The following is a 24,796-nucleotide window of genomic DNA, read 5'->3' as shown; positions in this document are numbered from 1 at the left end:
TGTCCCCAACTTAATTCTTTGCTCCAAAGCATTCATGATTTAGGACAGTTTAAGGTGAAAATTTCTATGCTCAAAAAGTAAAATGGATTATAAAAGTAAAATGGATTATAGCTACTGCATAAATATAATTTAGTGCCATAAAATCCCCTAAAAATACAAAATATTAAATATAGCATATATTAGTACTATATTAAATATAGTACATTAATTTCACTGGGGAATAAAAAAAGAAGTAATTTTTGACCGCCACGGCAAGAGTACCAGAGGATTAATCAGGCGAATGATATAATAACAAACCCCCCGGTAAAAACCTTCAGAATATAGATACATGTAGGAATAAAACCGTAAAGTATGATGTTGATGCTGATGTAAGCTTGAGGTGTTTTTTTTGGAAAGAAGACATGTTCTGGAAGCAAAATAGCCCAAAACCTCAAAAATGACAAGTAAAAAAAAAATTGATATATATATATATATATATAATGGTTTTGCCTATTAACTATATCTTTGAGCATCTAATACTCTGATACCTTTGCCGGAAATGTACGTTGTGGTGCTGCTGTGATTGGTCGCAGCGGTGCGTGGGGTGGAATGGCTGTACGTGGATGAGGAGGAGCTGACGTTGCGGGAGAGGGAGCTGCTTCCTCCTGGGAACAGGAAATTCTGGTCCCACTTTCCATTTACAAATTGATCTGTAAGGACATATGAGAACGAGACAACGATTTTATGAATTAGCATAGCAACATTAGCGCCTTACAATTCACAGTTGAATTTAGCGCTCCAGACTAGCGCTTTGAACTGCGGCCTAGAGGAGAGAATCCCCTCAACAGACCCAAACTGCAGAAAGCCTCTCAGATCAGAAGAAGAAACAATATTTTTATTGTAGCAATGGAATTAGAAATCTATATTAAGTAAGAGAAATGATGCCAATTAGCACTCTGAGATTCTTGATGCCAGTTAGCAACTTTGATAGCACAGCTGTCTGTTGACGCTGGGTGTAGCTGGCATGCTAACTGCCAGGGACAGGTCTTCACCTTGTGGCAGGGTCTGTGCATGACTATCGCTGGCATCTGTGTCTGGGCTCAGGCGGCAGGGGATGATGTCAGCAGGCAGTTTCCAGGACACTTTACGGAGATCCAGGTCCGAACCGACTAGCTGGACATGCTTCCAGCGTGAGCCTTCCATAATCATGTGGGGAAGCAAGCAAGGCACAGAGGATGTGTGGGCTGTCCGTGCTCAATTTAATTCACCCAAAAATGAGAATTCAGTCATTATTTACTCAGCCTAATTTCGTTCTAAACCTGTATGACTTTCCTGAACACAAAAACGTCTGCACTTTTCCATATAACAAAAGTGAATGTGGCGATTAAAACTAGGATAAAAGTAGTAGAACAATTTTTTTGTGAAATGTTAATGTGGGCGACCAGGGCGGGCGAGAGCCGTGAGGGAACAGCGCGAGAGTTAATGAGCTCCACCTGGGAGGCGCACCGGCCTTGAGTCTCTCACGGAGGAGCTCCGGAAGCATAAAAGGAGGAGCGACGACAGTGAAGGACTCAAGGCCGGTGTGCCTCCCAGGTGGAGCTCATTAACTCTCGCCCGCCCTGGTCGCCACAGTTAATTACACGTCTATTTTTATTTGATAAATGTATATTACATTGTATATTTCAAGCCTTCTGAAGCCACATGATAGCTAATGTGAGGAACAGACTGAAATATAAGTTATTATTCACTGAAGAATCAGAACATTCTGAAAGTCTGAATAAGTGTGAATGAGATTTAAGAGTTTTGGTGGATTGGAAGATGTTCAGTGAATATCAGCTTATATTTTGGTCTGCTTCTTGCACAAAACTATCATTTGGCTTCAAAACTCTATATGGACTATAATTATGGTAGTTTTTATGTCATATTTGTAGCGTCCATCCTCATACACTGTCATTTTACGGAAAAGATCAGCCTCTTATTCTGTGCTCCCTGGAATTGAGAAAGTCATACGTTTGCAATAACCTTAGGGAGAGTAAATGATGAAAGAATTTTCATATTTGGGTGAACTGTTCCTTTAATAACTAGAGTTAGGCAAAGAAGAAAAGAAGAAAAGAGGGGAAGCTGATGTCTTCTGAGCCCATCCATGATGCTAGCGATGTTTACTTTAACTAGCAAGGCCAATTAAATAGTCTGATCATTCTTGCCAAATGACAGCCGAAGGAGCCCAAACATTACAGCTGCAACATTCCCTTAAGGCTGAACAAACAATGAGTTAAACTTCCATAAATAGCCCAGTCACCCAGTTCTACAAAGCCGAAAGAAAAGAAAAAGACATTGTTCCACGGCAAAGGCAAGTGCTTGTGGTGTCTTCAGTGCACAGGGGACTAGAAAGAGCCTTTCGATTTCAACAGGAGTTGCATACGAATGATGTAAGGACATCATCCTGTTACGCCAAAGATGAAGGCAAACCATGACCATGTCTGACTGCTATTGACCAGTAGTTTCTACAGGTCAACGTAGCGCAAAAAAGCTTTTGAATGCTTGAAACAATTCCACCATGTTCAGGCATGCAACACAGACAAGCATTGACATGTTTTGAAAAATTTGTCTGCAAAGTCTTGTTTTAGTTTCCTGCTATCCCTGATGAAAAGGCTAGCATTGTTACACCGTTTCTACACCGCAACAGCTCGAGGCTGTCTACACTGGACATGCCAAAGCAACCATTGCAAATCCATTTGTTCTTTGTGTCAGAAGTAGCGTGAGTGCTTGAGGTACGCCAGAAATAGAACGGGGAAGTAGTTTACTGTCGCAAATTTGTCGCGTTGCGTTGCGTCCCATCCAGTGTAGACAGCATCACTAATTATAATGGATTCTATATGCATTTTGTCGCGGCACGCCACTCACGTCTGGTGTAGACACGGTGTTAGGATGCTAGTGTGCTGGTGTCCCCTTTACCAAGAGTTGCATGGCCAACCAGCTTACCCATGCTGCTTGACCACCTTCACCAGCTCAAGTTTTGCTAGTGAACACCATGGCTACACTGGTCCACCAGCTAAACCAGAACAAAACCAGCAGTATAAACCATCCTTGAACGTCATGGAAATACATCCTGGTCTTTTCAGAAGGGATGTTCATCAAATACACTATCGTTCCAAAGTTTGGGGTCATTAAGATTTTTTAATGCTTTTGAAAGAATGCTCACCACACCTGCATTTATTTGATTAAAAATACAGTAAAAACAATAATATTGTGAAATATTATTACAATTTAAAATAACTGTTTTTCTATTTTAATATATTTTAAAATGTAATTTATTCCTGTGATGGCAAAGCTGAATTGTCAGCATCATTACTCCAGTCTTCAGTGTCACATGATCCTTCAGAAATCATTCTAATGATGATTCTAACCATGATACTAATTTTTCAGGATTCTTCGAAGAATAGAAAGTTCAAAAGAACGGCATTATTTTGAAATAGAAATTTAATTTTAATTATCTTCACTGTCAATTTTTATCAATATATTGCATAGTTGCTGAATAAAAGTATTAATTTCTTCCTTACTGACCCCAAACATTTGGATAGTGTACACTGACATGATTCCAATGTGTTGCAATAGTGCACCACATCACAAAAGATACCCACCTTCGGTCAGATCTGTGACGCTAGGCCTCTGGCTACTTGTTGGGGATCGTAGTACTTCGTTACTGTACATCAGATAGCTGTCATATTCATCACCAGCTTCTGCATCCACAATGGGAATGTCGGGAATGATGGGGACTGTAGGATTAATGTAAACCAGAACAAACAGAATCAATCCACAGTCAGTAAAACGGTTTATTAAAACAACTGCTTGGTCTGAACTTGAAGTTTGATTCCACCCCATTTTTGTGAGACGCTTACTTGACATGGGTCTGGTAGGCTGTGTTGCCAGGTTGATTGTGGCTTCTCTGTACGGGCCCCAGCCCACCTTATTACGAGCACGCACTTTGTAACAATAAGTCTGAGAGGGCTGCAGGTTCTCGATGAGCAGCATACGCTTTTTAGGGTTGTCAATCATCACCTTCTTAGAAGCTCCTGTCGGCTCTGAACAGAGAAAATATATGGACGTTTGCAATCAAAGAAATAAAAAGTCAAAATACTGACACAGATGCCATAAAGGGTATTTTAGGACTCTTACTCTTGCCCTCGTCAATGGGTATGTAGATGACCTCATAGGAAGTGATGACACCATTCGTCTCTGCTGGCTCTGCCCAGCTGACCTGAGTGACAGTGGGGCTGATGACATTGAAAGCCAAGCGACCAGGTTCACCAGGTACTGGAGGGGTAAAATAATGCAGATGCACATGTTTGTGAGACAGAAACTTCAAAAAGCAACAGCGGGGATGCTAGAAAAGGACAAATATGAAAAATACATGCTTCCCAAAAATTAAAACAAATACAAAATTCGGTAACACTTTAGTATAAAGAACATGTATTCACTATTAACTACGACTTTTCCCTCAATAAATTCCTAATTTACTGCTTATTAATAGTTAGTAAGCTAGTTGTTAAGTTTAGGTATTGGGTAGGATTAAGAATGTAGAATAAGGCATTAATATGTGCTTAATAATTACTAATATTCAGCCAATATTCTAGTAATATGCATGCTAATAAGCAACTAGTTAAAAGACCCTAAAATAAAGTGTTACCCAAAATTCAAGTCAAGATTGACTTACCATCCTCTAGAGTCTGGCATTGGATGATATCGCTGTAATTGCCATCTCCAAGTGCATTGCAGCCACATACGCGCATCTCGTAATCGCAGTATGGGTAAAGATTGGTCAGCTCGGCTTGAGGAGTCTTCACATCCAGGACCTGAGCATCGGCCTCAGGATCTCCATATATCCAGTACTTCACCTGGAAGCAGCAAATCACGGCTCAAATGGCGTATTTAACACCATTTTCAACAGCCTCTTTAGCTAAGCTAGTCTTTATTAAAATACTAATATCATAAATATTGCAACTATAATGACACTTTCCAAGCAGAAATGGTTTATTTCATAAACTATAAATGAAAAAAATCTACAAATAAAGTCACATTACAACTTATAAAGCCTAAACGCTCTCCTGCAACTTTAATGTGTCACATTCCTGGCTTTTGCTACTACAAATTAAGTAAACAGCATGGTTAATGCTGTGTAAATACCGAAGCTTTCGCACATTTATATCTAATCAGTAACATGATTAGTGGTCTGAGGCAGATGTTTTGAATAACGGTTGTTGCATAACTGGGCGTCTTCATTTATGAGCAGTTTTTAATCTTTTTATTAATTAAAATAAACAAATTTATTTTAAGGTAAACAAAAAAATAAAAACAGATTATACATGATAAATAATGGCATATCATGTTGCGTGACATACCTTGTAACCAATGGCCTTTGTAGAGGGGTTCCAGTTCAGACGTATGTTTTTAGCGCCGGTAGCGATAGCTTTGATGTTGGTTGGGGAGTAAAGGCGTCCTCCAGGAGATAGAGCTACCTGATTAGCCATTTCCATTTGCGGGAAATCCTGGATTTTACCATCCCCTGAAATCACAAAACGCAAACATTATGTGGCATTCAGCATCTGCAGATTACTGAAGTGATCAGTTCTCCCATAAACATGAACTAAAGTTAAAAAAAAACAATAAATATTTTTGCATTTACAAATGGTTGCAAACAAAGACCCCAAACCTGACTCTAAACCCCCTGTATTCTCACCTCTACCATCGATGACGTTCACCAGCGTAGTCTTCCTCTCTCCAACGATTGCATTGTTACTTGGGTCGAATAGTTCCAGTTGAAAGGTCTCTGGTGTGATGGGAGATGGATACGCACGAGGATCGATGACAACATTCTTTTCCATCTCGCCAGGAGCAAATTTGAGAGGACTGGAAATGTCGAAGCGTGAGGCTTTGTTTGTGCGCCAGTAAACAGTGGCCGGACCCTCCTGGTTTCGAGTGCGTACCACAGGGATGGAGTAAAGCGGGTCGGCTGTATTGTAAGTTTGAGTACCCTTCTTAAACATCACGACACTGGGTTCTGTGAGGACAATTCGCATTTAGATAAGGGAATAACAACAAATAATACTTTCAGATCTGTAAACCTGATATGTACCTGGTTTATCGGCGATGGTGATGGTGGTGCGTGGGTAACGGCCCAGTTTAGCACCTTGCCGTGGGTTACTCAGATCCATCACAAACTGTTTGACCTGTTTGTCCTCCAGCAGACCGTCTCCTTCCCCAAGTTCCAAGAGTTTCACTGGGACGGTCTTCTGCGTTTCCCCTGGTCCATAACTCATGTCTCCATCGACTGAGATATAGTCCTGTTTAAGTAAATTAATAGAAGGTAAACATGAGCAATAAACGCAACCGCAATCAAACAATGAGAATTACTTCTGCATGTTCTTTCAATCCAGGAGATACCGAGATCACTTCAAGTGTTGTCATACATATGACCAAATCGATCTAAATGCACTACAAATTACAGCAATGAAACTAGTGTTAGTGTATTTTACCTTCTTGTCTTTGGCAGTGAGGTCACGGGTGCAGTATGTGACCTGTGTCCGTCCATCCTCAATGATCTCACGACTGATCGGGATGTTCGCCACACCATCTTGACGACTGTAGGTGTATGACGGCTGCAGGAAGGTAAAGATGCTCCTAGCTATGGTAGAGCAAATAAACAAACAAAAATCTAAATTTTTGATCATGCATCATAAAAGTTTGTTAGATTTATGCTTAAAACAAACTTATCTAAATTAATACATCTAATTCAAGATGTATTCTATGAAAAACAGTCTTCTATAATTTAGCTTCTCAAGTAAATCTATGTTGTTTTAAGGATGTTTAAATATTTTTAATGAAAAAAAAAAACAGAAAAAATACTTATTAAAAAGATTTTTAGCAGATTTTTATGGGTTAAATGTCCTACCATGTTCTTTAATCACTGTAATGTTGACATGATCTTTGCCAATCTTCGCAATTCCAAATGGAACATCAACGGCTTGCACAAGCAGCTCTTTCTTTTCATCATCCTCATCTTTGATGAAGAGGGGAACCCGGACATCCACTGACTCCACGCCCTCCTGAAACTCCACAGCACCTGCCGCTTCTACAGAGGAGAAGAGGAAGTGGAATCATAAAAATTTAAATGTACCCAACAAACGTGAAACGTTACAGAATTACAACAACAGACTGTAACCAAACTGTGGCAGCAGTTGATGTTGTGTTTGGGAAAAATAAGTGAGTTGTGCGGGGTTTGTACCTCTGTCATTAGCTACGGTGTAGTAGCCTGGAACCACCTTCAGGTCCCGGAAGTTTCCAGCTTGAACCTGTTTATCAGTCAGTTTCACAATATCTGGGTAACTGGCCCGTGGGGCGGTTAAAACTGTGTCCACAATTGTGTTGTTCTGTCTGTAGATGAAAAATGAGAGTTATTATTGTTCATCTTAAAAGTTTTGACATTTTTGAGATTCCCTGTACCAATCAGTAAATCTCAAAAAAATATTCAGGTTATAGTTTACCCTAAAGAGAACAAAAAATAGTTTATTTAGTACTTTATATATAACTCATACACAATAAAATTAAATGTATCAAAATAAATAAATCCAGAAAAGAGTTACTGTTCATAGTTGGTTCATGTCCATGATACTACTTTATGATAGTTCACCCAAAAAAAGAAAATTCTGTCAAAAATCACACTCATGTTGTTCCAAACCCGTAAGACCTTCATCTTCCGTTCATCTTTGGAACACAAATTAAGATATTTTTGATGAAATCTGAGAGCATTCTGGCCTCCGATAGACTGCAACATTATTACCATTTTCAAGGCCCAGAAAGGTAATCTGTACAAAACCGTCCATGTGACTACAGTGGTTCAACCTTAAGACTGACTGACATGGAAGAGAAGAAATTGTTGAATAAAGTCATTTTTTGTTGTTGTTGTTGTTTTTGCTCACAAAAAAGTATTCTTGTCACTTCATAACATTAGGGTTGAACCACTGTAGTCATATGGACGATTTTAACAATGTCTTTACTACCTTTCTGGGCCTTAAAAATTGTAATAACGTTTCAGTCTATCGGAGACCAGAAAGCTCTTGGATTTCATCAAAAATATCTTAATTTGTGTTCTGAAGATGAACAAATGTCTTATGGGTTTGGAACGACATGAGGGTGAGTAATTAGTGACAGAATTTTCATTTTTGGTGAACTAACCCTTTAATGCATCATGCTTAATGCAAAACAATTATCTTGATGTAAAGTGTTGATATTATTTTCATGAGAAATTAATCACATTAGTCGTATTCATACAAATGGTTTTTACTCAAATTATATATACAGTACAGTCCAAAAGTTTGGAACCACTAAGATTTTTTATGTTTTTAAAAGAAGTTTCATCTGCTCACCAAGGCTACATTTATTTAATTAAAAATACAGTAAAAAAACAGTAATATTGTGAAATATTATTACAATTTAAAATAACTGTGTACTATTTAAATATATTTGACAAAGTAATTTATTCCTGTGATGCAAAGCTGAATTTTCAGCATCGTTACTCCAGTCTTCAGTGTCACATGATCCTTCAGAAATCATTCTAATATGCTGATTTGCTGCTCAATAAACATTTATGATTATTTTCAATGTTGAAAACAGTTGTGTACTTTTTTTTTCAGGATTCCTTGATGAATAGAAAGTTCAAAAGAACAGCATTTATCTGAAATACAAAGCTTCTGTAACATTATACACTACCGTTCAAAAGTTTGGGGTCAGTAAGAATTTTTTTTTTTTGAAAAGAAATTAAAGAAATGAATACTTTTATTCAGCAAGGATGCATTAAATCAATCAAAAGTGGCAGTAAAGACATTTATAAATGTTACAAAAGATTAGATTTCAGATAAACACTGTTCTTTTGAACTTTCTATTCATCAAATAATCCTGAAAAAAAATATTGTACACAAATATTTTGTACAATTGTACACATTAAATGTTTCTTGAGCAGCAGATCAGCATATTAGAATGATTTCTGAAGGACCATGTGACACTGAAGACTGGAGTAATGATGCTGAAAATTCAGCTTTGCATCACAGGAATAAATTACTTTGTGAAATATATTCAAATAGAAAACAGTTATTTTAAATTGTAATAATATTTCACAATATTACTGTTTTTTACTGTATTTTTAATTAAATAAATGTAGCCTTGGTGAGCAGACGAAACTTCTTTTAAAAACATTAAAAATCTTAGTGGTTCCAAACTTTTGGACTGTACTGTATATATATAAAAAAATCATTTTTTTGGGGTGAAATATAACCTGGACATGTTCTTGTTAGCTTTTTGTGAGATCCATATTAATTATTTAATTAATGTAATCAACTGTAGCTACTGTACCTCTTTCCAGAATTTCTTTGTGTCCTGAGGGAAAAGAAAAGCAGTAAAACAGTACATTCAGAGACATGTCGAAATCTTAAACTCATCCAACACTTTAGAAAAATTTACCCAGAAGGCACAGCCACACCAATATTTATGAGTCACCGAGAGCTATTTCTCACCTGAAGCGAGTCTTTTGCACTCTCTGTGCGCCAGGGATCTGCAGGAACACGTCATTGAGCTGTTTGTGAAAAACACAGAGACATTCGCAGTCAGGCATGATCGTTCATATGCAAGAAGTTGCTTGTTTGGGAATCATCACACATTTATATAAGCACTCACGTTGTCCTCTACTTCTCGTCTGAGCACGTCTGTGTCCCGAGACTCAAGGTGGGAAAGAGTTTCGGAATATTGGCGGTTTAGACGAAGAGAGACAGGGTACTGGACTATGAAGAATAGAGAGGATGAAAGAATAGGAATATGAACAAGCACGAAAAAAAAATCCCTTTTGTGGTTTTACATGTTTAAAAGAACAGTTCACGTAAAAATGAAAATTCTACCATTTACTCACCCTCATGTAATTCTAAACCTGTATGACTTCTGTCTTCTGTGAAACACAAAAAAATCATATTTAAAAAAAAGAATTGTCCATACAATGAAAGTCAATGGGGTCCACAGGGTCCATTGACTTTCATTATATAGACAAAAACAGTTGAAACATTCTTCAAAATATGTTCTTTTGAGTTCCACAAAAGAAAGCAAGTCATACAGGTTTGGAATGACAAGAATTTACATTTTGGGGTGAACTATTCCTTTAATTTTGGACCCTGGTCACACTAGATGTTCTGAATCTCAGTTTAGACTCACTGGTCTCATTGGGGTTGGGTTTGATTTGGTTCTGGGGGTGGTTTGGTCCTCGATGAACATTGTCCGTCACTTTCCAGCGCACAATGTCTGTGCTCTTGGGAGGGCCGGTGCGCACCATCGGGGTGTCCAAATGATCGGAGGTCAACAGAGACTGACGTAGCATGTAGTGGTCTTCTTTGAATCCCACCATACGACCTGCCAATCACACACACATTAAGAACAATACAGTATATCTATTTCCGTTGATCTCTGTTTAATGTAATTTAAGTGTAACAGCATGATTACCTCTGCCACAGCATGGGAGAAGAGCAAGACAGGCCTGTTGGGGACAGACGCAAATGTGAATTAACTGAGATATAACATTACTACACACATCCTAACCGGCTGCATCACAAGTTTTAAACAGCAAGTGACTCACAAAACAGAATCAAAGCCAATCAGAACATTTTTAATGTGTAATATAGCAACCTGGACAAGCAACAAGACATTTGATTAGTTTTTATATCATATATCTTTGCCTCCAGTAAAATCTCATTGATTGGCACAATCCTGCTCCACTTATATATTACACATCAAACATGTTCTGATTGGTTGTAATTTTGTGATTTCTGTGCAGCTACCTCACAAAATCACCAGAATCTATATTAATATGCTTTGTGTGCTTGTGTGCAGCTAACCTGGCAGCAGGAGCAGTATTTCCAGCAGCAGAGTAAAAGCAAACCAAGCAATAGCATCAGAAACATAATGAGAGGAATCAACCACAGGAAACCTGCAGGTGGACAGTCTGACACACAAAGAATAAATCAGTTAGTTTAACTCTGACATGTATGACTTTACACACTCTTGTTCAAGAGCTAGAAATACAGAATAAGTAGTAGGTACATAACTACAAAACTTGGAGCTCAATTTTATTTAAAGAGGTGGTATAATGCCATTTTTTCAAGGGAAGAAGCCCGTTGTAGTCCCTACCAGCCATTTGTTGTAGTCCTTAAATAGAGAATTCTTTAAAAGAAAATATCCCACTTTGCATTGAACTTTGAGCATCGTAACTTTGCGGATGTCGTTTATGCTCAGACAGTAACATTACACACTAACTAATGTTAAAAAAGTGAAATCATAATCAACCACCCCTTTAATATGAAATAATATAGATGTATATTAAAATCCCATTTTAAATGTATTTACAAGCCACCCAAATGGCAAAATGCTGTATTAAAAAAAAAAAAATAATAAATTAATATTTGTGTGTATTTCACCTTTCTTTTTCTTCACTAGGACTCTGTGTTCTTTGTCTGTGATGTTTGATGGATAATTCACAGTGTAGTGATAAGTGCAGTCGTCATCTTCATCACGAAAACTGCACGCCTCTATCACGTTTTTATCTGTGTACACAAATAAATCAATCCAATATATGTTCATCCATTCATAAACGAATCCATGAGTATAGCTATGTCTTAATATAAAAGAATGATTTGACGCCTTACCTTCTTCTTCAAGCTCTTCCACCATAACGATTTTAAAGGGGCACTCATCGCATTTCCGTCCTTTTCTCTCACCGGTGTTCCAGGCCTGGCATTGAACGCAGCTCCTCTTGGATTCACACATGCCCAGTTGTTGCTGCAATATGAGAGATGGTTAGTATCAGGACATTTGTTAACTAATAATACTTTTATTAACATGCAAAGAAAAGGAATACACGTTCGCAGACATCACAGTCGTACCTGGAAGTTCGCTTCACAAGTCGGGCTCAGTGGAAGTCCAGAGTGTTCACACTCACAACGGCCACATTTACAAACACCACGCTCATTGCAGATGCCCTACAAAAGAGAAAAACTATTTATATACACAGAGCTGTGCCTTCTACCTTACAAAGGAAAATTGCATATTTGTCAAAATCAAGTTATGAGCAAAATCAGGTCTCTTACTTAGACGATGATCAGTCCAGTGAGAACAGATTGTGATATCAAATTACTCAAAATTCAATAGAAAAACATTTTTGAAGTAGTTAATGAATGTTAACTATCTGTTTGTTGTCTGTGTATTAAATCACACAACTTTACTTTAAATATAGTACTACATTTTAAAAAGAATCTTATTGATATAAAAAATGTTTTAATTTGCAGGGTACAAGACTTTTATGCCTTTTCAGTTTTTATTTGGAATTTTACATGCTTCAGGTATAAAATTATTATGTACATAAATGTAATCCTAAAAATATAATGTATAGTCATTATCACAAAATAAACCCAAACAGGATGATCTTGCATTACCCTGAAGATGTTTTTGTGTTTTGAAGTATTTTGTGACAATGATCCAGTTTATTACACGGCTTATCAAATGACTACAAAAATAGACATGAAATGATGATATGAGTTGCAATTGTATTATTATGTAAGAAGAAAGAGGCTATGGAGTGATATGAGAGACATTACAGGAGACAACAGTACATTTATTAAAGTCATTCTTCATTATGCTTAAATATTTAACCACAGAATGTTGTGATTGACCAATTAAAGACTGAACACTAATGAACACTTTCAGATGCTCAGAAAGCTACTAAAGATGTATTTAAAACAGTTCATGTGACTACAGTGGTTCAACCTTAATGTTATGAAGCAACAAGAATACTTTTTGTGCGGCAAAAAAACCTAAATAACGACTTTATTCAACAATATCTAGTGATGGGCGATTTCAAAACACTGCTTCATGAAGCTTTACGAATCTTTTGTTTCGAATCAGTGGTTTGGAGCGTGTATCAAACTGCCAAAGTCATGTGATTTCAGAAAACGAGGCTTCGTTACGTCATAAGTGTTTTGAAATTACAATTATTCACCACTGGGGGGCGTGACTTTGGCAGTTTGATGCACGCTCCTAACCACTGATTCGAAACAAAAGATTCGTAAAGCTTCATGAAGCAGTGTTTTGAAATCACCCATCACTAGATATTGTTGAATAAAGTCGTTATTTTGTTTTTTTGCCGCACAAAAAGTATGCTCGTCGCTTCATAACATCAAGGTTGAACCATTGTAGTCACATGAACTATTTTAAATATGTCTTTAGTACCTTTCTGGGCATTGAAAACATTAATTATCTTGCCGTCAATGGAGGCCTCACTGAGCCATTGGATTTTATCAAAAATATCTTAATCTGTGCTCTGAAGATGAATGAAGGTCTTATGGGTTTGGAACGACATGAGGGTGAGTAATTAATGACAGAATTTTTTGGCTGAACTAACCCTTTTACAGTTTTTAAAATGCAATATATTCCTGTGATTTTCTGGATCTTTGATGAGTGGAAAGTTCAATAGAAATGCACATTTGAAATAGAAATCTATTATAAATATCTTTACTATCACTTTTGTTCAATTTAAAGCATCCTTGCTGAATGAAAGTATTCATTTAAAAAAAAAAGTTACTGACTCCAAACTTTTGAATGATAGTTTACTCGCTTAGTAAATTTTTGTGAGCTTTACCCCTTTGCTGTCTCGACAAGAGTCGTTGCTGATGGGACATTCACAGGCATCTCCAGACCAGTCTGGTGTACACACACATCTGCCCATACTGCAGCTTCCACGCTCTGTTGTCAACAAAGGTGAAAGGTCACAAACCTCAAAGTGGTAACGGTCAAAGCACGTACAACATTTTCAAATTTCCTGTTTTTCTTTCTTCTCTCAAGCTAAATTTGGGATATACTAATTTGAAAAAATATTTATACTAACCATTACAGAGAAATCCACCAAATCTCTGACACTGAGATTTGTCAAACTGGCAGAATGGCCCTTCAAACTGGTTTGGGTTATAGCACACACAGGTCCCACACATGCAGTCTCCTCTGCCCGAGCAAGGCTCTGACTTCCCAGGTTCGATGCACATGGCAGAGTCTGTGGAGACCCCTGTTGAACAGTTACAGAAAGGGCCTTGCCTATGAGGGGCAGAGCATAGGCTTATGGTTATGGACTGCTACATATATGATAGGTACAAAACAAAAATGTCAAAGGAGATATATTTCCATCATACCATCCTTCAGAACACTGGCATTTCCCACAGACAAGATCTCCATGGCCATTACAGCGCACCGCATTTTTAACCGGGGTCTGATTTTAAATAGAAAGAGAAGTGTAAGATTTGAAATAAACACACAGAACAAGAGAAGGGCTTTAAAGAGGCAGCAAACCTCACCTTTTCACAGTCACATGTATGACAGAGCACTTCAGCATTGATTCTGAGGGCGGAGTTAAAGGTGGTGGGTTTAACTCTCAAGGTTCCCTCCCGATCAGCCTGGCTGGCCTTACACACATGATCCTCTCCCACCTGAGTAAGAGCCTTCAGACGGACTCTAAATTTACCCTAGAAACAGAGAAAAATTTGAATCAGTGTCTTTATAACAAGGTTTTCATATTTTAAAGAATTTTAACAGTTTGTTTGTAAAATTGTAGTGACTCATCATGTCTCTGATTTTCTGTTGGATATGTAATAAATTACATTAAATAATTTAATAAATAAAAAATGTATAATTTATAAATATGTATGAAAAATAGCAAACAAACAAATAAATAAATAGTTTGTCTTAAGTGCTGGGGAAATATCACTAGGACAAAAAAAACAACTGACCCAACCTGGTTTATGATTCAGTCATTTTATGTTTTTCCTTCATTTCCTTCCTTTTGAAAAACTGAAAAGTGTGTGAGAGCCTACAGTTGTAGTTGCATTTAAACTAAGGCAAAGACACTCACAATTTCTCCTGGTGTGATTTTGAAATTGCCAAATTCAGAAAAAGTGCCGGACTGAGAGAGAACTTTGGCTTCCACCGCCTTTGGTCTGTCCTCTGCACGGATACTGATCTTGGAACGAATATTCTGTTCAAAAAATGATAAAGAGTTACATCAAATTTGAAAAGAAATCCTAGCAGCATATTTTATGGAAGCTTGTTTCCACAACTAAACAAAACATAAAAACATAATGTGACTTTATAACTTGTAATTCTGACTTTTTTCTCAGAATTGCGAGATATAAACTCACAATTGCATCTTATAAATTCAGATAAAGATTTTATATCATGCAATTCTGACTTTATAACTTGCAATTCTGGTTTTATATCACGCAATTCTGACTTTATATCTCGCAATTCTGACTTTATATCACGCAATTCTGGCTTTATAACTCACAATTCTGACTTTATATCTCACAATTGTGTTTATATCTTGCAATTCTGAGAAAAAAAGTTATATTATCATATTATATTTATATTATATTTGTTATAAAGTCAGAATTGCGTGTTATAAAGTCAGAATTGTGACTTTATATCTCGTAATTGTGAGTTTTTATCTCGCAATTCTGACTTTATAACTCGTAATTCTAACTTTTTTCTCAGAATTGCGAGATATAACCTCACAATTGCGTCTTATAAAGTCAGATAAAGACTTTATATCATGCAATTCTAACTTTATAACTTGCAGTTCTGGCTTTATATCATACAATTCTTATTTTATAACTCGCAATTCTGACTTTATATCAAGCAATTCTGACTTTAACTCGCAATTCTGACTTTAACTCGCAATTTTGACTTTATAACTCGCAATTCTGACTTTATATCACGCAATTCTGACTTTATATCACGCAATTCTGGCTTTATAACTCACAATTCTGACTTTATATCTCACAATTGTGTTTATATCTTGCAATTCTGAGAAAAAAAGTTATATTATCATATTATATTTATATTATATTTGTTATAAAGTCAGAATTGCGTGTTATAAAGTCAGAATTGTGACTTTATATCTCGTAATTGTGAGTTTTTATCTCGCAATTCTGACTTTATAACTCGTAATTCTAACTTTTTTCTCAGAATTGCGAGATATAAACTCACAATTGCGTCTTATAAAGTCAGATAAAGACTTTATATCATGCAATTCTAACTTTATAACTTGCAGTTCTGGCTTTATATCATACAATTCTTATTTTATAACTCGCAATTCTGACTTTATATCAAGCAATTCTGACTTTATAACTTGCAATTCTGACTTTATATCACGCAATTCTGACTTTACCTCGCAATTTAATCTCACAATTGTGTTTATATCTTGCAATTCTGAGAAAAAAAAGTCAAAACTGTGAGATAAAAAGTCCAAAAACATTTTTTTTTTTTATTTCATTGCGGAAACAAGTTTCCATAGTATTTGGTAAGAAAATTAATTTACCTCAAAAGCTTTTCCTAAAATGCTCAAGATGTTGGAGGAATCTTCTTGTAACTGTCCCAGCTCAGCAATAGGGAAGTATTCATGCAGTTTCTACATACATATCCATACAAAGGAAAACATCACACTCGTTTCACAACAAAAGCTATATCACATTTTCGGTTGCACTTTATTTTACAGTACGTGCACTTACATGTACTTACTGTGAACTTACATAAGAAAGTAATGGGTAATACAAGATAAGTACATGGGTTAAGGTTAGGTTTCAGGGTTAGTAACTAGTTATTACCCAATTATTGCATTTACTATAATAAGTACATAGTATGTACATGGGGAACAGGACTGCAAAATAAAGTGCTACCACATTTTCAATATAATCTTCATTCATATTGTGGTTACTGTACTCTAAATGGAGGCAAGATCCATTTATGTCATTGAGATAATAAAAATACATATTTAAAGGCATACACACCTCATAGTATGAGTAGGAGTGGTTGGTAATAGCGAAGATTGGGATGATGTTATGTTTCACCAGAAGTCGCACTAGGGTGGGTATAGATGGGTAGTCTTGACGAACGTCATGTGTGTATTTTCCGTCTGAAGTCAGATGGCATTGCTCATCGTTACGGTCCAAGATGCCCGCGAGCACGTTGGCACCGTCTGCCTCATAATGGAAAGCCGATTCGGTGGAGAAGACAAGCAAGTGAGTGCTGTGTTGCCTCCAGCCAATCTGTTCCTGTGAAAAGAAGAAACAAGTTATACTGTACCAGTAAGAAGCAAGCAAATCATTTCCAGTACTGTAAATGCCAAGCAAGGCATTCAATTGTATTTTCTACTTCCATCTACCAACATGTCAGTACCTGGCAGACAGCAGTCTGTAAGATGGCATCAAAACCCCCCTCAGGGGCGTCCAGGTTTCCTGATATGCGCTCTCGCTGGAGCTTCTGTCTGAAGGAGTTGGTGTCGTTGGTGAGAGTGATGACGTTACGGAATGAAAACGGAGGGTCACTGTTGGACCACGGCTCAGCTAATCTATAAGAGGGAAAACATATATAATGAGCATGTGCAGATGAAGTTCAACTGTGTGGTGCAGTAACAGTGCATTTATCTTACTTGGCTGGCCTCATGTCTGTCTGAGGCTCAGTGACTTTGTCCACAAACTTGCCAAATCCGATGGTGTAATCATCAGAGAGATCGCCAACAAGATCAGCTGCATGGGGTGAGACAATGAATGAATATCAAAACGTTGCAAAAACAAACAATTTGTACTCATGAGTGTGGCACCCAATCATAGTTTGCTCAAGGGATATTAATTCAAAAATGTTCTTGCATTAAAAAAACAGTAAGACAAAGTGCAATGAAACAGAACAGATTCAAATTAGGGAGTTTAACTGCTTTTAACTTGACTCACCATCTAAATAACGCAATACTCATTGCTCAAGATACAAACACACTAGCCAATGTAAAAAAATGTACAGTAAATGTAACAAAAACGCACCCTGTTGCAGCAGAGCATAGTATGATAGTAGAGATGTTAATTTACAACAGGCCAACAATTGCAAATTGTAATTTACAATTACAATGTGATTTTAAATCTTTTAAATCTCTTATCGTTTAGTATCATGATGGTTTCTGTGATTATGATAGTTTAGTTTGATAACCTGACAATTTAGCAATAAGTATTCATTCATTCATTTATTTATTCAAAGTTCGTGCATGCATGTATAGCTATATAGTTAGCCTGGTTCAAACATTGTAAGGGGTGATGCATGAAATATTATAAAATATTATTTAAACATGGATTTTTTGAGATAAAAACACATTTCAGAGCAAATATACTGATTGATTGATCAACCGATTGATAGATGTGCTCTGAAATGTGCTTTTTTCCAATCAGAGGAAGCATCATTTCAACAAACAGCTATTGTTGAGCAAATTAGGTTAAAAATGTTAAAATGTAAAAACTAAAAAAATGAAAATTGCCACTCAGAGACCTTTGTGAACACTGTAATAGGATGAGAATGAATTGTTGAGTTTTTGATTCACTGAAATAGTCCTTTTGAACTGATTCAACTAAAATGACCACCTCTAGTTTAAGTTAAAAAAAAAAAATTCCACACTGGATTCACAATGGATTCCACAAAAATTCACAATGGATCCTAATTTGACACTTTCAGCAAATCATCACAAATATCCCCTAGCAATGAATTAAAATGTTTACCAGCCTAGATCTTACCACATTCTTCACTCACCCAGCTCTTTTCCCATTTTCTTCAAGTTGTCCAAATCGTCAGACATAGAGTTAGAGAAGTCCATGAGGATGTAGAGGTCCAGAGGGCCACGGGCTGGTTCAAACACTTCCATCTCCACCTCCTTCTCTTCCCCGGGGAGAAGTGTCATGTGCATTAGCTGAGGGGCCACCTGAGAGTACTTTAGTGCCTGATTGATTTGCACGTTCTGAAAAACACACAAAGACACATGAACGCATAAACACACATGATTCTATGGAAATGTAACTGAAGTGAGGGACATGTCAGTAGAGTCTGAAATAAAAACCTGTTCAATTTTCCTGGAGCTCTCAATTGTTACCATCCGACTACATTTAAGGGCCTCCAAGTTTTCCTTCAGGTCACAACGCTCATACTCGAAGATCTGATGAGAAAAATAAAATACAAATAAAAGCAATTACATAACTGTGTTCATACAGAGAGCTACAATAGGTTTTATGAACATACAAGTAACTAAACACAATGTTACGGTGGGGAATGTTCAAAAGTTTGAGGTCAGTATAATTTTTTGTTTAAAAAAATGTATACTTTTATTCAGCAATGACATTAAAAGTGACAGTAAAAACATTTATAATGTTACAAAAGATTATTTCTATTTCAAATAAATGAAACTCTACTTGTGTTCTGATTGGTTTGTTCAATGTAACATTCTCAGCCAACTGATTTCACGTATCCATTACTATTTCCCTTTATAAGCAAACGCATTCAAACGAATCTCTGCGTGCTATACAAATTCTTATTCTAACCCTCCACTTCCCCAGCACCACCTGCCTAGATCTGCTACAGCGGGTCACCCTCTCTTTAGCAGCAGAAGCATGTTTCCATTAATAGTATGTTCTGAGCATTTAGCAAAAGCAAGTTGTATCTGCTCTGCAACAGCAGCAGCGTAGCAGATCTAGTCCGCCAAGACCGAAACTATGCACATTCCAATTACATTAATAAAATGTTTTACAAACTATGCCGAGAGCTGTCATGACTGAAATAATAATAAGAAATGCTTCTTGAGCACCAAATCAGCATGTTAGAAAAATTTCTGAAGGATCATGTGACACTGACCACAAGAGTAACGGCTGCTGAAACTTCAGCTTTGCCGTCACAGGAATAAATTACATTTTAAAATATATTAAAAAAAAATGTGTATTTAAATTCTAACAATATTTCACAACATTACTGTTACTGTATTTTTTTATTGTTTATTTATTTTTATAAAACGGTTAGTTCCTGCCCTTGATTCTAATTGGTCAATAGCTGTGTTTTATTCATGATAAAACGCGGCTATGACCGCTTCACCCAACAGTTCTGTGTATCACTACACAACACTCTTAGCAACCACTCTTAGCAACGTAAAATGTATGTTCTCAATTGATATTGTTCATTGAAGTTTACTGTAATATGTAGAAGAGTGTTGTGAGAAAGAGATCGAGTAAGCGAGTTTATTACTATTTAGCATTTTCCTTTAGGTCAGTCCTATGTTCATAATAAAAATTCTGTTTAAATGTCCGATGTATTATCTTGTCCTTTTAACAGTTAAGGGGGTTTCCCATGATTGACAGCGCTAGTCAAAGCATTTGTCAGTTGTGTCTTGTTCCGTGATCACAACAATTCAGTCTTTTCAATGTAAACGTCTTTGCTACTGACTGACACACTCATAAAGACAGTCTTTGACGCCATCTAATGGCGTAATAATGTAACTTCTGTTGCTGTTCACGGTCAGGGACTACTTCCAGCGGAATGAAGGCTTTTAGTGATTTTACTTCATGAAAGTTGCATTGATACATATATTTTCGGCTTTAATATTTGCATTGTGTGGTAAACGTTTTATAAAAGCGTCGTGCCTAATAACGCCCTTTAGCCGTGACCTATTCATGATACAGCACAGCCTATCGTACCTTATTACATATATTTTTTTAAAGATTTATTTTTGCTGTTTTTGCCTTTTTATTGAGATAGGACATTTAGTTGACAGGAAGCGAAGTGGGAGAGAGACAGGGGCGGACTGTTACTGTATTTTTGATCAAATAAATGCAGCCTCATATTCATTTAGGAAAACATCTCAAACACATATACAACATCAGCTCATTCTACAGCATAAGGATCAGTGAATTTTCACCTCATCGGGGCAGTATGCACATCCTTTGCCAATCTGGATACATTCTGAGCAGGTTTTGGCCCTGGCAGCGGAACAGTGGTTCACTATGTAACACACACAAACAAAAAAAAACATATTTAGCATATAACAGAGATAATTCTGTCTTTGAATTTGGTTTTAAATGTTTTGAACTCAGCAATTAAGGTTTTCTTAGCGTTACTGTATACATTTGGGTAACATTTCTGAATTTCACTGCATAAAATAAAATATAAGTGCCATTTGCAAACAAATAATGCTAGAGATTTTTGCAAATGACTTTAATAAACTTTTGACAAAAAATGACATTTGGGGTGATGTTTTATTATCCAATGTAATGACATGTTGTCATTACTGATAATAGTTAACAGAAAGTAATCTGTTTTTAACTGACTTTGTATTGCTTCCTAAGTAATAGTGTTTGTAATTGAGATTTGAGGTTTAAAGGGCTTAAGATTTGATGTTCCCACCCTCATTAGCATGGCCGGCTGTCACAGCGAGCATGAGAACGTAGATCCCCACAGCGAGACGCAGCGCCCATCCTCCCATTTCAGTCTGGAACACAAATAAACCAATAGCAGGATCACACATATTACATAAATTTAAACATGGTGAACAGATGTCATACATACACACATGCACAAACACACACAGAAAAACACACCAGAACTGATCGTAAGTGAACTGAGTAATTCAAGGCATGCAAGACATGTGCCTTGATAAACACCATAAAAACATGCAGTAAAAACTTCAGAATGATGACTTTGATGACCAAACACAGCAGTGGATATTTAAATCTACACTATATTTCTGCATGTCCATTAGACTTTTAGAGACTTTTACAGACCGCTGTCCATATCTAATCTACAAAAAGAAGAATAGCATGCACTTCAGCTGTTATACCAGCGCTTAAATCACTAAAACAGCAGCAGAAATCTGATCCACCTGCTGATATCACCTTCTCTCGCTTTTCACCCGCTTCCTTTCTCCCTGAAAACATCAAATGAAAGTTGAGCCCATTTCACCCCCCATAAATCTGAACTCTGACAGTCAAGAGGAGAAACAGCCCAACAATTCCTCAGGAATTTCCGATCATATCCTCTACGGATGGACACAGAATCCAGGGAAGAGAAAGACAGCGGAAAGTTCGAGAACACCTTTTCATATATATTTGTGCATTAAATTTTGGTCTTTTTCTTTTTTTCTACAAAAAGGGAGTGTTAGGACGTTCAATTGATTTTCCCCCCATAATTAATTACTTTATATTAATCTGTGAATTTGATCATATCAGTATTTGCTGAATAAAGTCCAATTACGGGGTAGAAACAGGACACATACTTGCATCATGTCATCAACACACATGCTGTATGCATCAGACAGACGTTGCATCACAACTTTTAGTTTATATCATTCCACTAAACATATTTGAACACCTCTGTACTCATAATGTGCTGCCTGCTCTACTAAACGTGGTGAATTTAGTGAAAAATGTTGCATGTAGTAGCAGCTGGTGCTGCAGTGACTGCAGACCTGCAAAAAACAACAAGGATTTACAGGGAGCATGATTAAATGACATGTTTTTACTTTTATATAAATAATTATACTAAATTATCATGTTAAGTTGAAAGCCTTTCAATTTATCATCTATCAAAAACTCCCTCCAAAATCCTAAAATATACAAATCAATTATTCCCCCGCCCCCCAAAAAAGGATGTTCTAAACTTGGTGTTGGCACATCCATCAACTTTACATTCACGTATATCTGCTCTAAGTTCATATTTTGACCAACAGCGCTGGAATTTCACTCCAGGATGAGAGAAAACTCAATCTCATATAAATATCACTGTGCCTGAGACCCAAACAGACCTTAACATGCTATTGTGAACCTGATCTGTGCTGTGCTAACCTCACAAATGGGCAGATAAATCATGTTTAGTCATACACAGACAAAAACAACATAACCCAGAAGTACCCAATACAAGTATTGTGTGTACTTGACATTTTTGTGTGGCAAATGAAGCATGTTATTAAGGAATAAATATGTCATTCCATCCATTCTGTGAAACTTTTCCAAACAGCAAATCTTTTTCAAGCTAAATACAAATTCTACTAAATGTTAATCAATCTGAGAATGATAACGGCATCACAATACCATAACCAAACCCAGCAGTCACAATATATACATATGATCCAGAAACAAGTGTGATTTGATGGGCACAATTGCATAACAACATTAAAATTAAAATGAACAACTGCAAATGAATGGTGCAGCTTCAAACTCTCTCATTGCAAAAGGCATAACAACCAACAGCCAAACACCTTCTTTACCTCTCATATCTTCATAAGGATTTAATTTAAAAAAGATTAAAGAGCAGAAAGAGCTGAAAAGTAGTGGGCAAACTTCAAAGAACTAGAACAAACTGATTCAAAGATTTCTATTCTTCATATCGCCAGCCACAATCATTAGCAAACAAAAAGACACAAGCAAGCAAAGAGTAAAGGGGAAGTAGAGAGATAAAAAAGAGCCTTACAAAATATGCAGGACTGTGAGGCTTTACAAAAAGATTGTTGATCCCACAAACCTCTTAGTTTGTTGTTTCCCAATCCAAGTCTCAGAGTCCACAAAGAAACAGCAAAATTCTCTAAAAGAAAATCCTTAATTCTCTCCCTGTTGTCCAATGATTAACCAAAGAGGGAAAAGAACCTCTTTTCCACCTGCGTCTTCACAAATCCAAGCAACAGGCGATCTTCTTGTGCTTGCAGGAAAAAGTCCCCCACCTATCCCACTTTGTGCTGTGCAGAATCGACTGAATGTTCCCCCAGATACGACTCGTGTTTAAGAGTGAATGTGTGTCTGGTCCCTCCTCTCTTGCTCAAGTTGTTCAGGTGGGTTGAAGGCAACACCCTTCCTTTCTTTCGCTGGCTTTGTGAGGTAACAAGCTCGCTCCACCTTTCCCTCTGTTCTTTGCTCACTTGCTCTCTGCACATTCCTTTAGCGGCACCCTCACCTGTGTGGACTTGAGAATGACAGGTCAGAGCTCCTCCCCTAGGGGAGAGGAAAAGAGAGTGAGTGAGAGAGAGAGAGAAAGAGTGAAGAAACCCTGCCCTGACTGACCTTGTACAGGGAGTGGCAGGCAGATATATTGCCTGCAGGGTACAAAGAATCTTTGCCGCACTCATTTCTGCACATGGATACGGCGGAAAAAACACAAACACGTGCCCGATCAAACTTTAAGACGATGAGGATAGTTTTGAAAGCAACAAACTAAACCCAGAGGCATGCTCGGAAAACAATCCGATAGGCTTCACACACTCAAATGAACTCAGCAGCGCACACTGAGCACTGCCTTTGAAGTCTTTCAAATGTCACTGCCACAAAAATGTGCCCCAATTCAAGAGGGAAAAGAGAAAGTGAGACAGCAAGAGAGGAGGCGAGACATACAGGGACAGCATTCGAAACGGGAAGACAGAAAGAGAGAGAGTGGTGAAAACATGCATTCCTGTGCAGGAACAAAGCAACAGTAAACGACCTCTATTTACAACTTGACCAGGTCAGTGACCTCATCCAGACCAGTTTAAGAGAGAAAGAGTGAGACAGCAAGAGAGAGAGAGAGAGAGAGAGAGACGATAGATAGATAGATAGATAGATAGATAGATAGATAGATAGATAGATAGATAGATAGATAGATAGATAGATAGATAGAAAGATAGGTAGATATTAGGGGTGCAACGCTTTCAGATTTCTCACTGTTCGGTTTGTATCACGGTTTTAGGCTCACGGTTTCGGTATGGTTCGGTATGTGCCATAATCAGGTAAAAAAATGCTACCGTCAAATAAAAATAAAGAAAATAAGAACAAATAATCAAACTACAAGCAACAGCACAAATCAATACAATAGAGCAAAGATTGATGATGATGCCGTAAAGGACTGCTCATGTTCGAGCATACGGTACTTTCAG

General features: G+C 37.1%; 1 protein-coding gene across 7 annotated transcripts in view; it reads right to left on the bottom strand.

Moving 5' to 3' along the window:
- The window catches only part of itgb4 (integrin, beta 4), a 36,715-nt gene that overhangs the window by 8,369 nt on the left and 3,550 nt on the right, over positions 1–24,796 (bottom strand). For 2 of the 7 annotated variants that reach the window (XM_048209235.1, XM_048209238.1), the window contains exons 2-37: positions 23,419–23,882; positions 21,307–21,391; positions 20,822–20,904; positions 18,980–19,075; positions 18,676–18,880; positions 17,537–17,633; positions 17,284–17,455; positions 16,896–17,159; positions 16,427–16,516; positions 14,963–15,085; positions 14,409–14,576; positions 14,247–14,323; positions 13,949–14,151; positions 13,703–13,806; positions 11,952–12,047; positions 11,715–11,847; positions 11,487–11,612; positions 10,908–11,014; positions 10,516–10,549; positions 10,231–10,425; positions 9,935–9,970; positions 9,706–9,809; positions 9,546–9,604; positions 9,385–9,408; positions 7,262–7,410; positions 6,929–7,108; positions 6,513–6,661; positions 6,113–6,320; positions 5,717–6,037; positions 5,379–5,542; positions 4,694–4,874; positions 4,156–4,293; positions 3,879–4,061; positions 3,621–3,755; positions 1,032–1,175; positions 528–689 (exon numbers count right to left, since the gene is read on the bottom strand). In XM_048209235.1, coding sequence (XP_048065192.1) covers positions 528–689; positions 1,032–1,175; positions 3,621–3,755; positions 3,879–4,061; positions 4,156–4,293; positions 4,694–4,874; positions 5,379–5,542; positions 5,717–6,037; positions 6,113–6,320; positions 6,513–6,661; positions 6,929–7,108; positions 7,262–7,410; positions 9,385–9,408; positions 9,546–9,604; positions 9,706–9,809; positions 9,935–9,970; positions 10,231–10,425; positions 10,516–10,549; positions 10,908–11,014; positions 11,487–11,612; positions 11,715–11,847; positions 11,952–12,047; positions 13,703–13,806; positions 13,949–14,151; positions 14,247–14,323; positions 14,409–14,576; positions 14,963–15,085; positions 16,427–16,516; positions 16,896–17,159; positions 17,284–17,455; positions 17,537–17,633; positions 18,676–18,880; positions 18,980–19,075; positions 20,822–20,904; positions 21,307–21,385 — 4,789 coding nt within the window. In that variant the 5' untranslated portion in view covers positions 21,386–21,391; positions 23,419–23,882. The remainder of the gene's footprint in view (positions 1–527; positions 690–1,031; positions 1,176–3,620; positions 3,756–3,878; positions 4,062–4,155; positions 4,294–4,693; positions 4,875–5,378; positions 5,543–5,716; positions 6,038–6,112; positions 6,321–6,512; positions 6,662–6,928; positions 7,109–7,261; positions 7,411–9,384; positions 9,409–9,545; positions 9,605–9,705; positions 9,810–9,934; positions 9,971–10,230; positions 10,426–10,515; positions 10,550–10,907; positions 11,015–11,486; positions 11,613–11,714; positions 11,848–11,951; positions 12,048–13,702; positions 13,807–13,948; positions 14,152–14,246; positions 14,324–14,408; positions 14,577–14,962; positions 15,086–16,426; positions 16,517–16,895; positions 17,160–17,283; positions 17,456–17,536; positions 17,634–18,675; positions 18,881–18,979; positions 19,076–20,821; positions 20,905–21,306; positions 21,392–23,418; positions 23,883–24,796) is intronic. The other 5 variants (XM_048209240.1, XM_048209241.1, XM_048209236.1 and 2 more) reach the window with 4 other exon arrangements.

The sequence above is a fragment of the Megalobrama amblycephala genome, linkage group LG12 (assembly GCF_018812025.1).
Source record: "Megalobrama amblycephala isolate DHTTF-2021 linkage group LG12, ASM1881202v1, whole genome shotgun sequence".
Lineage (NCBI taxonomy): Eukaryota > Metazoa > Chordata > Actinopteri > Cypriniformes > Xenocyprididae > Megalobrama > Megalobrama amblycephala.
This window is presented reverse-complemented; position numbering and strand designations above follow the sequence as displayed.